Raw genomic sequence first — 15,010 nt, forward strand, 5'->3', positions numbered from 1 at the left:
TAATGCTATATACTTTTTAACACTTTGTTTCCACGTAAAGTAACTGCAAATGTATCATGTAGATACATAGCAGCAAAATTGTAACTATATAGAAAAGTAACAAGTTAAAAAAAAGAGATTTCTTGTCAAAGAACTAACATTAATTATAGAAGTAAAGGCTTGAGAGGTGTCAGTCTCCTCGGCAATGTAGTTAAAAGTTCTCCAGAGCGCTACTCCAGCATCTTCATTTCCATCAATTTCTTCTTGTGTACTTAAAATGAAAACAAATCCAATTCTACAAACAAACAAAAAGAAACCATACATTTTAAAACCAATTTCATACTTAGTCATTAACCACATAGCAGAACAAGGTGTTTACATTCAAGTAATCAGTCCAGCAAGTAGACATCAAGACCCCTTTATGTAGGTGGTGCTTGTCATGACTTCCTGTGGTGACACTGAGGACAAGGGATGCCAGCTATCCAGTCCTCATCAGATCTTCTAGATGATGCTTAGGATACTGACTATGCGCTGGCTTTGGATATGCTTTTTTATACCCTTTAAAGCTGACAGTAATTAGGATCTCTGTGAGTTATTAGGGTTTACTCACTGCCCTTTGCGTCTGTATCTGAGTGTCTGAAGACTGTGATCCTATTCTTTATGTTCCTGGCATAATCTCTTGATGGCTTGAGTCTTTGTTTTAGCCTGGGCACAGCCTGTCATTTATTTTCTCTGATCTCGTCGTCCTGAGCATGTAAACATGCTTGAGTCTTTATGACCTAGCTGTCATCAACAAATGCCATACTTATTAGCCCTTTCTTGCCTTTTTTTTTCCCCCCTCTTCTGGAGCTTCCCTACCCATACATTCCCATTCATCCTCCAGTCATATCAACTTTAACAGACTTATAACAGTCCTCTACATTTGCATCGGAGGAAAATAAATCAGGGTATTTGAAAATCCTAGCAATGCTAACTTTTAGCATTCAATACCAATATTCCTCATGTTGGTAAATGTATCACACTGGCAAACTGAAATAGGTCCTGCAACACAACAGGGGAGGTAAGCTGACTTACCAGGACCTGGTATTCTTAAAGACGTGAAGCTCATATATACATTTTAACTATGAATATATTTGTGCCTCATTTGAGATTAGATGGCTTTCTCCTACAGTATTTTAGACTGTCTACTCTCTTCTCTTCCTTCTTCCTAATTCACAAGCGGCACATGATGGCTGAGTCTGCCTACCATCATTTCAATTAGTTCTCAACTACAGAAACAACTACCTAAAATATAATAACCATTGGTTAATAACTTTCCTTTCTTTTAAGTAAATCCACATAAACCTTTTAATTATTGACAACTTCATTTGGTGTAGTTACTGTGCACCAACTATTCACGTGGGGAAGAGTCTAATGCATTGCAGAACGACTGACGACCCCCTCTACTAACCACTGTGTTGACTTTCAGAGCTCTAGAGAGCATGTTTGGTAAAGTTGTGACAGCCTGCTGCATGGTTAAGATTTGAAATCAAGACACTTTTTAGCATTGCCACTGAAGTAACTTGGGTTCAGATATAATGCACACTGACCACTGCAGGGCTGGTCCATCCATCAGAATGTTTCTTAGCAAGTCTTAATATAGCCCACTGTTTATTTCAAAAGTCATTGTATGGGAAGAGTCAAGCCACTGAACCTGCCAGAAATTAATAAGCTGAGAAATTTCCAGCAAAAACTGGATCTTAGAAAATATCAAGAATGAGCACTGGCATCAAGTATGTGAAATACAGATTAGCCTTTAAAACATGAGGCTCAAGAGGAAAAAAAAAACCACACACAAAACTCCTAGTGGAGGTGGTATTTTGATACTGTTTGGGGAACAAAACTGGATGGATTGATGGGGATGTACTATCCATAAAGGATGAATTGTAACAGAGCTTTGGTCTTCTACAATATCAGCGGAAATTCAAACCTAACAGCCACTTGTTTGTCTATATAATACATTAGGATTGAACTGAACATCATTATTTGCAAATGCAACTCATGAAGATGTCACTGAAACGTTTGGCACACATTCCAGAAAGTTCAAAAATCCAAGATACTGATGTGAAGAACTTGTTTCTCCAGAGATCAAAAGCTTTGAGCAATGAGACAATCTGGTCAAACAGCACTGCAAATGTTGAAGTGGTACAATGATTAAAGCACAGTCCTTCACAGACCCATAAGAGTGAAAAATGAAGATGTTCGAGTCTATACTCCTTGTTGAGAAGAACACTTAAAGATCCTTCTGGTCTCTAGTACACTGCTTGCAAGGACTTCTGATCATCATAAGTCAGCCCTGCATCGTTGCTGTTATAGTAAAAGGACAAAATGATCCTTCTCTTGAGGGATTTCTGGGACTGAGAAATTCACCCAGACGAGAATAACACTAGGTCAGTTTCTGTCACTGGAAAAAGGAAAGAGAGTAGACAAACTCCATCTTGCATGACATGTCACAAGCAATAGGAGAGGAGAAGCAAGAGCCCTCTGTGGAAATTTCAAAGGAAGAATTCCCAGGCTCAAGTGACAGATCACGTGTACATCTGTAGTTAGAATATACAGACTCCCACAAAGAGAAATACCTGTTTATGAACACAGTTGTCTGTATTAAGGACAAAGAATAGGAAGGTGGATTCTGCCAGTCACCCTGAATTTTGTGATGGTAAAGCCATCAGTATCCTTCTAACGACTTGCAAGCCTTCCATTATTTGGTATTAACACATTTTATTAACAATACAGACCTCGTCCCCTGCACTCCAACATTAAGCCTGAGAGAGAGGAATGGAAAAAAGATGGCCATAAACAGATGTTTTTATGAATCAGAAACTCTGAGTTTATATAAACATGCTGCTGCTGCAAGAGCTCAGGGATCAACTTCATGCAGAGTTCCTGAAATTGTCCTTGAATCATCCTGAATATCTGCAGCTACTCCTAGTCATACTAGGTCTGCAGCAAAATCCTCTATCACTAGCTGTCACTTCTCTCAAGACAAAACCAGCAGTGCACAAAAAAATGTGTTCCATGAAAAATCCCTACTGAAGCAGCTATCCAACTTTGTTCTCATTTTCCTCTTCAGCCTCCTCTACATTTACGTGTTAGTAAATCTACAGGCAGGGATCCCTCTGGCTGCCAAACTGCAAGCAAAACCACTCAGTAACGTGCTGACTTATACAATCACATCCATCTATTAAATACAGCTGAAAAAGCTGCTGCCTATTCATGACTATCTCAGCACAGGATAATGTTCTATATGCAGCTATCAGTTAAAAGCTTGAAAATGATGCCAGCTATCAAAAAGAGGTGAATTATAAGCCAGAACAGAGGAATCACAGTCTTTCTGAGTGTGACATCTAAAGGAGTATCACAGTGACTAAAAGCTGACTATACATACCACTGCGCATCTTGGAAATATTTCCACAGAGCACACAGCCCCATTATAGACGCTACAAGAACATGAGATACTAATCCACAACACTGAGTACGCATTTCAGAAGATCTCCATATTTGTAAGCAATATTTAATGACTTCAATGATTTAAAAAGTCAGCTTTTCATTTGGATAGTCACTGCACATCAGATAGTTTGGAATGATTGAAATGAAATCTCTCATATCTTTTCCTAAAGTCTTGTTTCATCTGGTACAGTAGGAACAGGCAATAAAATGAAAAACTATGCAACAGCATAGACCCATCATTTGCCCACATCTTGAATACTGTGTACAGTTCTGGTGTCCTCATCTCAAAGAGGTTATATAAAAACTAAGAAAGTTCAGAGAAGGACAATAAAGACAATGAAAGAATATTTAGAACAGCTAAAGAATAATTATGTATACATACATATATATATATGCAACTTATAGAAAGAAATGACTGCAGGAGAATATGGTAGAGCTCTATAAAATAATGATTGACATTGAGAGCTTGAGAGAGACTCTTCAGCATCTTTTTCAATTTTAAGAACTATGGAAGCAGTAAATAAAGCCATTGAAAGTCTGGCTCAGAACAAACAAAGGAAGAAGTTCTTCATACAACACACAGCTAGACTGTGAAAAACCTTGGCAAAGGATACTGTGGATGCTAAAACTTTACATAAATTCAAGGGCAAACCAGAAAAGTTCCTGGATGACAAATCCATTGAGAGTTATTAAATACTCAGAAATCACATCCAGGTCTGGAATTCTTTGATCTCCAAATGCCCGAAGATTTGGAAAACACTCAGGCGAAGTACCTACTTGCCCTGTTCTTATACTCTTAGCTAGGCAGCTCCTTTTGGCCTCTGCTGCAGACTGATTCACCTAAATGGACCGTTAGCCTGATCCAATCTGGTTGCTCTTAGGATCTATAGCACACTCTCCTGAAGGACTGAAGCAGTTATGTCTCCCACACATTCCAGCAAAAACAACAGTGATAAACTACACACATAAGTAATATTTGTCCTCCATTACTTCTCTGTCATTGAATGATAAAAAACAAAGAAAAACTATGATCAGAAATAGTAAAATTTTAAAGGAAACTCAAAATTTAAAACCCTGGAGAAAAAAAAGCATTTCAAGGAGAGATTTTAAATATTCAAAGTGGGATTCATCTCACTAATTTTTGATCTCGGTTGAATACCCTTATTTTCTTTCATTTTCTCTTAAAATAGTCTCTCTAAGACTGATTGGATTCTTCTTCAGAAGTGCCTATTTCTCTCCTAAGATGACTAGTTCAAACTCAGATGACTAATTTTTAGAAATCCAGAACCTAGTGAGGTTCATCATGCTTTGGTCTTTAAGTATTTATAGCCCAATAAAATGCTGTAAAGCAAACTTAGTTTGAAGAACTAAAATCAAAAACACCGTCAAATTACATTATACTAATTACCTGCATGCTTCCAGAATATTTTGTTTAGAATGTAACTTCACATGGTCATCCAGTGGGAATATTTGAGAAACTTAATCTCTTACAACATGTTTTCAGTTCATTCCCCACGCACCCAGGCATAATAACCCTTGCAACCTATTTGCTCAAGAATACTGAATACTCTAGTAAGCTTAACACAAGTAGCTGATCAATGTGGCTTGTCAGAATGTTTTCTCTGGACAAATGCAAAAACTCCATTTGAGTTCACATCTTTGCCTCGCAGAACAGAGGATGAAGAAGGAAAAGTAAAGCAACTTTCATTTAAGGCTATAGTTTTTCCTTACCGAAGTGGTACATTATGATGAGAGAATAATTCTGTCAGTTTCATATAATCATTTGTATCTTCTTGGATGGGATCAATAAAAAGTACCTAATAAGAGAAAAAGTATTATACAGCCAATATTTATTCCTGATGCCTGTTTTCTACTTTTTTCAGATCATGATAACTTTATCTACTTTTTTTCAAATCTAAGATAAGAACAGAAATTTCCAAAGGAGCTGTGCATCCCAACCATTTTCAAGGTCCTAGAACATTCATCATAGAAAAATATTAAGATTGTAAATGAAAACAACTTCAGAATTCATGAATTTGGGCCAAAGGCTGAACAACGGGATTTAACTGCTCAAAAAATTTTAAACCGACAGTGATAACACTATTTTCTTTTGAACAACTTTGTACTAATATGTTATTATTTTAGTAATAAAATTAATACATAATTAAAAAGGGATGTAATACTAATTTTCTATTATTTCCTGGAACTAACTCTCTTCTGACATGAAAACCAAACTAAAATAAACACAACTGAATATATTAATGACTTAAAACTTTAATAAAAATAGAGTATTGGGAAAGAATTCTTTCTTCTTGTCTTGAATATTTTTGTAATCATTGTTTAATTTACTGTAGCTTGAAGTGTAAGATCAGATCTTTCAGACATGCACAGAATCTAAAACTAGGATCAGTTAGCATGGGTAAATTATACTTAGGCAGATCTAATTATGACATTAGTACTTTATTTATTCAGCTTTGCACTGCAAATCAATTTAGAATTTACCATGACTATGGCGCAGTAGTTGAAATGTAGCAGAAGAACTTAAAAAATTTGGACCCACCCCTCCCAGTAATGGATAAATGCTTTTGTTGTAGGTTTTTACAATACAGTTATTTGATACATCAATATCAGTATTTAACTGTAAATACAAATGCAAACCACCCCATATTACACAGTCTTATATTTCATTATAAACATGTACATTTTTATTACATATTGTTTGAACTTTTGTTGTCTTTTTGTATCACTAAATTTTTGTACTAAACTTCATATGATTACTTTTTGCAAATAAATTTTCAAATTAAATCAGTACCAGCTGTTTCCTTAGCTTATTAGGTGATACCAAATGCTACACACAGAGGAAAAATTAGGCTACAAGACATTCATAATCAGTGTGTGTTTTCAGCTTCATCTCGCTGTACCTCAGTTCACCAGCTCTAAAATAAGGATGGTTATGATCACCTACTACCTCATTGCTAGTTGTGTGCTATATGTAGCATGGAAAGGAACAGAAAAGCTCCTGACAAAACAAGTCATTCTAACCTGAGCCCAAGTTAGATATCATATAGTATATAAGGCAGAAAGTCATGAAGTAAATGCGGAGGAGAAAATGAAATACTTAGTATTTTTCCAATCAGTGAGTATACACTATTCTCTGCAGTGAACGTAGAAAATGTCTCTGGAAAAAAAGTTTGTGTTGTCATACAGGTCAAAGTATGTATTACTATAATGAACAAGGGAGTGAATATTAAAGTCGCGCAAGCAGAGCTTCCTCCCATTCCCCAGAATAATATTCTTGCTGTGTAGTTTTTACACAAACTGTATTTCACATTTTTCCCAGATAAACACTGACTGGATGCTGGCATTCATCAAAAATTGCAAATAAGCTCAGTGGTGCTTTATTCATCATGTGGAAGTAGCTCATGATTCATTTTCCCCTTTACTCAAAGAGATACGAGAGTTCACATTCCTCTGTCAAACTCTATCAATATTGCATTTTGAACCTTATTTCCACCATTTCCCTGGCAGAGAGGTTAAGGAGTGTGAGAATGTTATCCCACAAATCAGAAGAATTTCACAAGATTTTTTTCCCTATAGGCTGGAATAACTGACCTTCCTATATACTCTTCAGTGCTGAACCTATGCATTGTTTGCATCTCCTAAACTATATGGCAGGGCAGCAAAAGCAGACCTTTCATTATTTTACATCTCCAACTGGCATTCTTCAGTGATGCATAAAAGCAATCTCGTTCCTTGAAATGGAAACCCAAGTCGGTGGTGAATCTTCCATAAAACTGGCAGTGTTCTAAAATAGTCTTAAAATGGGCCACACATTCCTGCTTTCCTCTAAAAGTTGGTGGCCTGCTGGTGCAAAATTTCCATCTTCTTGTTACTCACAGCGTTACTTCACACATCATAATGGTGACTCTATCAAGGATTTCAATAAATCAAGAGGCTAATTTAAAGTATAAATATATACACACACGGCAATATATATACATACATACTCTGTGTGTGTGTGTGTGTACACTAGGCAATATATATATATAAATATATTTTGCCTAGTATTAATACATTAGACTAGTATTAATACAGAAGCTTAACAGCTTGCTTTCAGATCTTGAAACCCGAGAAAGAGATAAGGAATTAAAACAGCCCTTCTTATGGCAGCATCTAAAATAAAAAATTTCTCAAATAATAAATCTGAGTTTGATGTTCATGAGTTAATTGTCCTGAGAAATCAAGCACCTGTAAAAATAGTTTCTTATTGCTATAAAGAATATTCAACTGTTATGATCAAAGGTTTGTGAACTTCCAGTCTCAGGGTCTCCATGTCAACTTCACTTTTGCCCTCTCACCCTTATGCATTTTGAAGTATTTAATTTGATTATGTAGTATTGAATGCTTCCACTGTTTTTGTCTATTATTATCCTTTTGTTACATGGCCAATTATACGGAAAAATATGATATATTAATGAAGCATATGTATATTCATCCTAATTAGAAAAAAAGTACCAAGAAGTTCTTTTTAATAGAATGGAAAATTTAACATTAATACTAGGAACATTTTATAGAAATAAAACACTTTACCAAATATAGGTCTGTTACAGTTATTAGTTAAAAGATGGAAACAACACTTCTGGAAATCAGGCTAATAATTATATACGACTTACTAACCAAAAAAATTTCACTACTATTAGCAGACCCAAATATAATACATGAAATTCTAGCCTATCTAAGAGTGAATATAGCATGTGCATTTTTGATAAACTGTCTGTTCATACATTAATACATATACTATGCAAATAATTAAGTTTTCCAGACTTACCAAATTATACAAATTGCGCCTAATCTGCTGTATAACTCCGGGAAATGCTGGCTTAAGCAACTCCTGATAGCTTGCAGGCCATGTGCTATAGCTGTGATCTTTTTCTATATTATTAACCCACTAAAACAGAAAGGCCAGTCATTTAAAAAACACATAACATTAAACAATGAGTAAAATATATATGTATAAATAAAGTTATTTTAAAGCACACAACCTCAAAAGAGTAAAATGATCTATCTTCTTTTTGAATGCGTAACAGAAAATAGCCTCTAAAATGAGTATTTTTTTTCTTTTTGAACTTTTTTTTTTTTATTTACAGTATATAATAAAACTAATTTAGGATGGAAAAGGAAATGCAAATAAAAGCATTTCCCAAGTCTGGCAACTACTTTTACAGTATAAAAGTTGTAATAACAACATATCACACATATATCAGATATGTATGTAGCATATCATAACTATCTTGTAAGAAAAATAAAATATTTATCTATCACTCAGAGTGCACTTAACATGTATCAAAATACCTAAATAATTAGTATATGGCCAATTACTGCCAATTTGTATATGCCTCTCTATAAAAATACAGTATTATGAGTATTCCTTTTTCCGTTTTACTTCATATTATCATTTATTACTGTGGACTGTTCTTATATTTTTTTCTGTGCAAGCCTGTCTATAGTTAGTAAACAAAAGAGTGAAATATGGTTCTATCAGGTGAAAAATAATTTATATTTTATGCCTTTTTCATTTACATATAGCATTTGTAATAGAAACTGTATAAAGTTTGAAAGATGAGGAAAAGAAGCAGTACAAACATATCGGACCCATTCCCAAGTAGGTCGAATCATTGGACAATTAGAGACAAGACATTTAAGTTACAATTAACTGTCTTACTTGTAAACTACATTTAGCAGTCTTGCATAATACAAAGATAGTGTGCAGCTAAATTAATTGCTATAAAGCCAAATTCTTAGATAGTTCTGCAATTGTGCAACTACTCTTAAAAACAGATACATTCCTCTTTTCTTTTAAACATCCTCCATGTCAAAGAGATACCATCTTCTAAAGTATTTTACACTGCTTACTGATATCTCAGGCTTTTATGTCTATTATTGCAAAGGAAACTCCTGCAAAACAGAAAACACACTACCAAAAAGGGTAGACTCTCTCATACATAGCAAATCAAATATGTAACATTTAAAACTAATTGTTTAATGACTCACTATTATCGAAGAGTGACGAATATCTAGTGCATAGCTGTCATCTGCAGAATGTATATGCAATCTCATAAATTTACTTAGGATCTCCTCTTTGATTCCAAGTTCATGAAGACCATGCATCACTTTTCCTTCCAGTTTAAGAGTCTCTAAGATACTTTTTCAGGGAGACAAAATGCATAGCATCTACATATAAATGTTAACATGACATAAAAAGTATTTCAGAAGACTTAATGTGAGGATTATTTTTAGTGTTATAAATAATTTTAAAATTCTCCTGCAATCCAATGTTTAAAACAAAATTAATTAATAGCCCAACACCTATATATCTTTAACTTATTTCAAAAAAACACTATAACAGATTATACAACACTTTATTCACATTTCTTGTATATAAAGAAACATCATCCATCTTTAATAAGCTGTGGCTGGACAGCAGAGTGGAAGGCTGCTTGTTTGTATTGTCCCGACTGAGGCAGAACCCCAGAAGAGGGGGAGGCTGCTCCTTCCCTAAGAGGAAGCTTCTCGAGCGGGCAGAGGGGCAGGCAGCGAATGACGGAGACAGACAAGGAGCAAGTCTGCATCATGGCAGTGACTGCAAGAACTCTGAAAAGAGCAGGGAGGAAACACAGAGCTATATCTCTAAGATGATGTAAAGAAAACTGCTTCCCAGCAACCCCAGTTGCACTATGTAAGATTTGCTGCTCTCTGAAAATTCAATATGAGAATGGAAACAAACCCGAAGGAAAGGAGTCACATGCCAGGACACAGACTTCTACATTATATTCAAATCAAACCTAGCATTAGCATTAAAAATCCTTTTTAATATTTGGGATGCTCATTATAAAGAAAAGATGCAAGTTGCTCCATCTCAAAACTCTGGCTGATTTGTGTTGCAGCACAAGGCTGAAGGACATTCTTCTAGCAAGAGTTAAGTCACTGTGAGAATTTTGGCAACATAAGAAATGCAAATATCCAAATTTGAGCTAAAAATGTACCTGTTTCAAATACTTTTATTTATGTTATAGATACACATCAATGCTTCAATTCATCTCACTTAAAACTTGGCCACCCGCGACTAAAATTAGAAACGCAGTCCTTCAAGGTTTCATTAAAACTTGTAGTCAATATAATTGTGGTGACTCCAGAGCAATTTATATTTTAAATAGCTTGCATGCATCTCTCAAGGTGCCTACCCTCTGTCCACTAACTATAGAGGGGGCCACAGCTCTCTAGGCAATTCAGATAAATACATAGTCATGTGTTTGAAGTCAACCTAAATGCATTCAACTATGAAAAATTTGTAAGTCACCCTAAACATCTCACATTTCTAAATATTATGCAATGCTTATTTTGAGAAAAACATTACACATTCACTTACATGATTTACAACTGAACACATCTTTACACAAAGACACACACACAGAGAACCTGAAGAAAAATCAAGCTCCAAAGTATGATTTTAAGACAGCAAGCAAAGCACTGTGTATATTCAACATATTGAGAAACATTTAAGTAAAAAATGTAACTATAAATGCCAAAGGCAAGAAAGTTTAAGAATCTCCATAATGGACAAGTGAAGAAGTTTTGGATGTTTTTAAAAAAAGAAAAAGATCTGTAGAACCTTTGACAAATTATAGGAATGTGAAAAAAAACTTCAGTCTTAGCACTGGCAGATATACTGAGAGACTACAGGCCACCAAAGAGGAAACTGTAGTAGTCGTATTGGTCCTGCTGTTGACAACATACAGGAGAATACAAGGTAAAATGTCTAAAATTTACAGAGCACTTGCATAAAAGAGGCACTTGTTCCCATAGATAATACATGGAAAGTACCTAAGGCAAAAATGATTTATTTCAATGTGCTTAAAAAAAAAAAAAAAAAAAAAAAAAAAGTTGCGATCATCTTTCTGTGGAACTACTGATTTAAAAGAAAATTCTTCCAAGAGGCCCCTTCCAAGGACCCTTTCTAATCACTTCTCTAGAAGATGAAAACTCGGATTCTTCATGTAAAAGATACTGTACACTATAATTACATAAACCAGAAAATGATCTTTTACAATAAAAAAGCATATCAGATCTTAGCAAAAGGACTCCTTTTAAAAAATGGTCAGACACAGACTCACGAGCAAGCCAAAAATAATCCAGAATGTCTAAACGTGATGCCTAAAAATTTTTTGTCATTTTTAAGAAACAAAGATGTGTAGGCACTTTATTTTTTTAAAGTGCTTTTCCCATCTTTAACATACACAAGCCAGATTCTTTCCATCTGCAAATTAATTTTACATGGTAAGTTTAAAATAGTAAATGAAACATAAAATAGATATTCCAAGAGAAAGTACTATTTTATATTACTTATTTAATGTTCATATTCAAAGTAAAACCACTGTAAACCAATATTCCCTATACTGGAGTACTTGCTGGCCCCAAAAATACAACAGATGAGATTATCTATCACCATGAGCACAACTCTTCCTGTAGTATCAGTAATTCTGTAATTTTCAAACAAAATGTATCCTTACCTAAATGGATCATGAAAATCCATGTCAATATGAAGTCCATTTAGAAATAAGCGTGCTTCTCCAGGTTGGAGTCCAAGTATTTCATAAAAATGCTTAAAAAGAAAAAGTATTGCTAGCTTACCTAGATACATATCAACACTAACATACATGTCTATACACATAGAACTTTAAGTAATTTTTCTACAAAACAGATACATGAATTCTCTTCAATATAATATTTTCTTTTTCCTGAATAAAATATTAAAATATTAAATAGTGTAAAATAGGTAAAATATTAAAAGTGTACTTTTATAAATGCTATTTTACAAACTTTCAAGGCTTAATACAAATGAAAAAAGTTGTATAAACACTCAAAAATAGCCTACAGTGTCTCTACCTGCATAATGTATAGATCATGACACATTTTCAGTGTCTGCCAACTGAAAGGGAAAATACACACAAATATATAAATACGTCTCTTAAGTTTTTGAAAAATTACCCCTAGAACATTCCTCCTACAAATTCATTCACTTCCAAATGAGGGACAAAGGAGACCCCATACATGACCATGAGTCCTTCACAGGAAGATAGCTTTCTTAATATCTTAAAAATCTTTCATAGGTCCAAAAATATGCAGTAGCAATTGTTGATGGGAGGGAAGAAAAACAGACTAGAAGCACACAACCTCATCTATAAGAGGAACTTTGGAAAAAAGCCAGGTCAGAAAGGAACAGCATATGCTTGCTTGATAAAGTAGAAAAAAGAAATTCACAATAAAATAAACAAACACAAGAGGAAGAAAGTAGTTTGTGAGCGAGGTGCTTCTTTCTGAGAACAGCAGGGGTCATCCAACTTTGGATGGATATCAGTTGGAGAAATAAAAGAAAGCAGGCCTCATCGCTTTTTTCAGGGACCAGCGAGGCACCACACTGTTCAAACTATCTACAGTGGCTGTAGATAGGGCTAAGATAAGCAACAGGAGCAACAGCAGTACTTGCTCCCCACTCGCACCGTGAGGAGCGGCCAGGTTTCCAGGATCTCACCTAAACTCCCAGCGGGGATGGGAAAGCACCAAAACTATGCAGGAAAAAAGAACAGCTGAGAAAGATTTCTTTTTCCATTTTGCTCCCACTTGTTGCCTATGAACAAAAACACGCTTAAGGCAAGCAACTGACAACTCAGGCTGTGTATATTACTCCACTTATGAGACTGTCACTGAACAAAAAGAGAGAAAAAACAGAAAAACATTGAAAGTGATACTATCCCTTTAAAGTAGCGCAGTTATTCATACAGTTAAATATAAGTGAATACCATGTCAGTAAACTTAAAGATTGTGGCATTAAATGGCAACCCCGGCATAAATGAGACAACAGTTCACTTCAAGCTCCTTGAAATCTAACATGAGTGCATATTACCAATCATTCATTGAAAAGGTACCGTATTCGTTAGTCTGTCTAAACATTTTCATCAACCAGTGTAGAATGGAAATATGTAATGGCACCTAAAATCAGCATATGAAAGAAAAGGCTGTTTATGAAGGAAAAATGCAGCTGTGATAAGCTTGAGCCTAACACAAAAGCAACTTTTATGAGTCTAAAACCTACCCTGTTACTTGAAAAATAGCTTTAGAAATTGCTACAATGCCTCCAAGTACCCATTACTGAGAACTCTTCATTTCCTGCCTTTATCATTTTAATTGTGCAGTCCCAACTTTGTAGAGCTTTCACAGCTTTTCTTTGTAGATTTACGAAAGACTAAATAATAATTATTTGAGCTTGTTTTAATAGTATTTAAATATGCTAACACTGACAAATCCTGAAGATGAAAGGAATGGAGGATATTGAACCCAGTTGTTGATTACTTCTATTGTCTTTGTAGTTGTAACTGTATTTTCAGACTCTGACATAAAATGAAGAATATGGTGGATCTGGGGGGATTGCAGCCTTCTCACTATTGCTAATAAGTGATCAGATAGTCTTTTTTAAAACAAAAAAAATATTATTCTTTGAAGTTAGTTAGGTAGTTATTATCTTTCATGAAAATTGTTCTAGTAGACAGCTAAGAAATGGAAGGCAGCAGGCCTTCTGAAAACGAGTAACATAAATACATGGCAGTAGCTTTCTTGTGTCCCAATGAAGAAAAAGGATAAAGATCATTCAGTTACTTTTGTGATTTATAAAACTCACTTTACTCCAAATTATATATCCATCTAAAGTCAGGAAATGATTTTTGGTATACATCCCAAAACTTGGGACAGAAGATGGAGGACTTCCACCTTTATAACTACCGCTGCTTGGGATTACTCCAGCCTAGGTGCAGGACTTTACACTTACATTTGTTAAACCTTATGCAACCATGAAAACAAAAACTGGAGGAAGTAGCTGGTATTTTACACTTACATTTTTCCTACCACACTTTCATACAGAATTTACTCAAGATATCACCATGAGGATATGTACAGTTAGGGCCTATGCTACAGGACTTAAGAAAGGAAAGGTGAGAAACTCTCAATAATCACATTAAAAACCATACAGTTTACTCAGGAGAATGAATAAAGACCCTTATTTCAATAAAGCTTATAAAGCCTTTACTTAGAGACTGGCTTTTCTTCAAGACTGACTTTCGTACAACTTAAAGCTAACAGATGAAAAGGATGAAAGGTTGAAAACATTGTCCTGCAGTTACTTCCCAGAAAGCTGGAAAGGCCAAAACTGCAAAACATTCAAATCACAGGAAGAGGTCTGACTTTAAGAATAAATGAAGACTTGAGTATGAAAAGGCTTATGGAGATACTAAGGATTCCTCCACCTCTGGCAATCAAATTTTAGAACACTCACTTCTTAGGTAGCGGCTCCAATAAAGCACTTCACACTGATCAGAGTAATAGCAAGCAAGACCAAAAAAGAAAAAAAACAAGGCCACATACCAGGGTATAAAAAAGCAATGTAGGACATACTATGTCTACCCAAACCTTAGCTGACAAATCTTCGTAATGA

General features: G+C 34.9%; 1 protein-coding gene across 4 annotated transcripts in view; it reads right to left on the minus strand.

The window, feature by feature from the left end:
* UGGT2 (UDP-glucose glycoprotein glucosyltransferase 2) overlaps positions 1 to 15,010 on the minus strand; it is a 105,557-nt gene that overhangs the window by 55,164 nt on the left and 35,383 nt on the right. For all 4 annotated transcript variants that reach the window (XM_067293441.1, XM_067293435.1, XM_067293454.1 and 1 more), the window contains 5 exons: positions 12,036 to 12,127; positions 9,520 to 9,670; positions 8,297 to 8,416; positions 5,200 to 5,285; positions 139 to 274 (listed from right to left, as the gene is read on the minus strand). In XM_067293441.1, coding sequence (XP_067149542.1) covers positions 139 to 274; positions 5,200 to 5,285; positions 8,297 to 8,416; positions 9,520 to 9,670; positions 12,036 to 12,127 — 585 coding nt within the window. The remainder of the gene's footprint in view (positions 1 to 138; positions 275 to 5,199; positions 5,286 to 8,296; positions 8,417 to 9,519; positions 9,671 to 12,035; positions 12,128 to 15,010) is intronic.

The sequence above is a fragment of the Apteryx mantelli genome, chromosome 1 (assembly GCF_036417845.1).
Source record: "Apteryx mantelli isolate bAptMan1 chromosome 1, bAptMan1.hap1, whole genome shotgun sequence".
NCBI classification, from domain to species: domain Eukaryota; kingdom Metazoa; phylum Chordata; class Aves; order Apterygiformes; family Apterygidae; genus Apteryx; species Apteryx mantelli.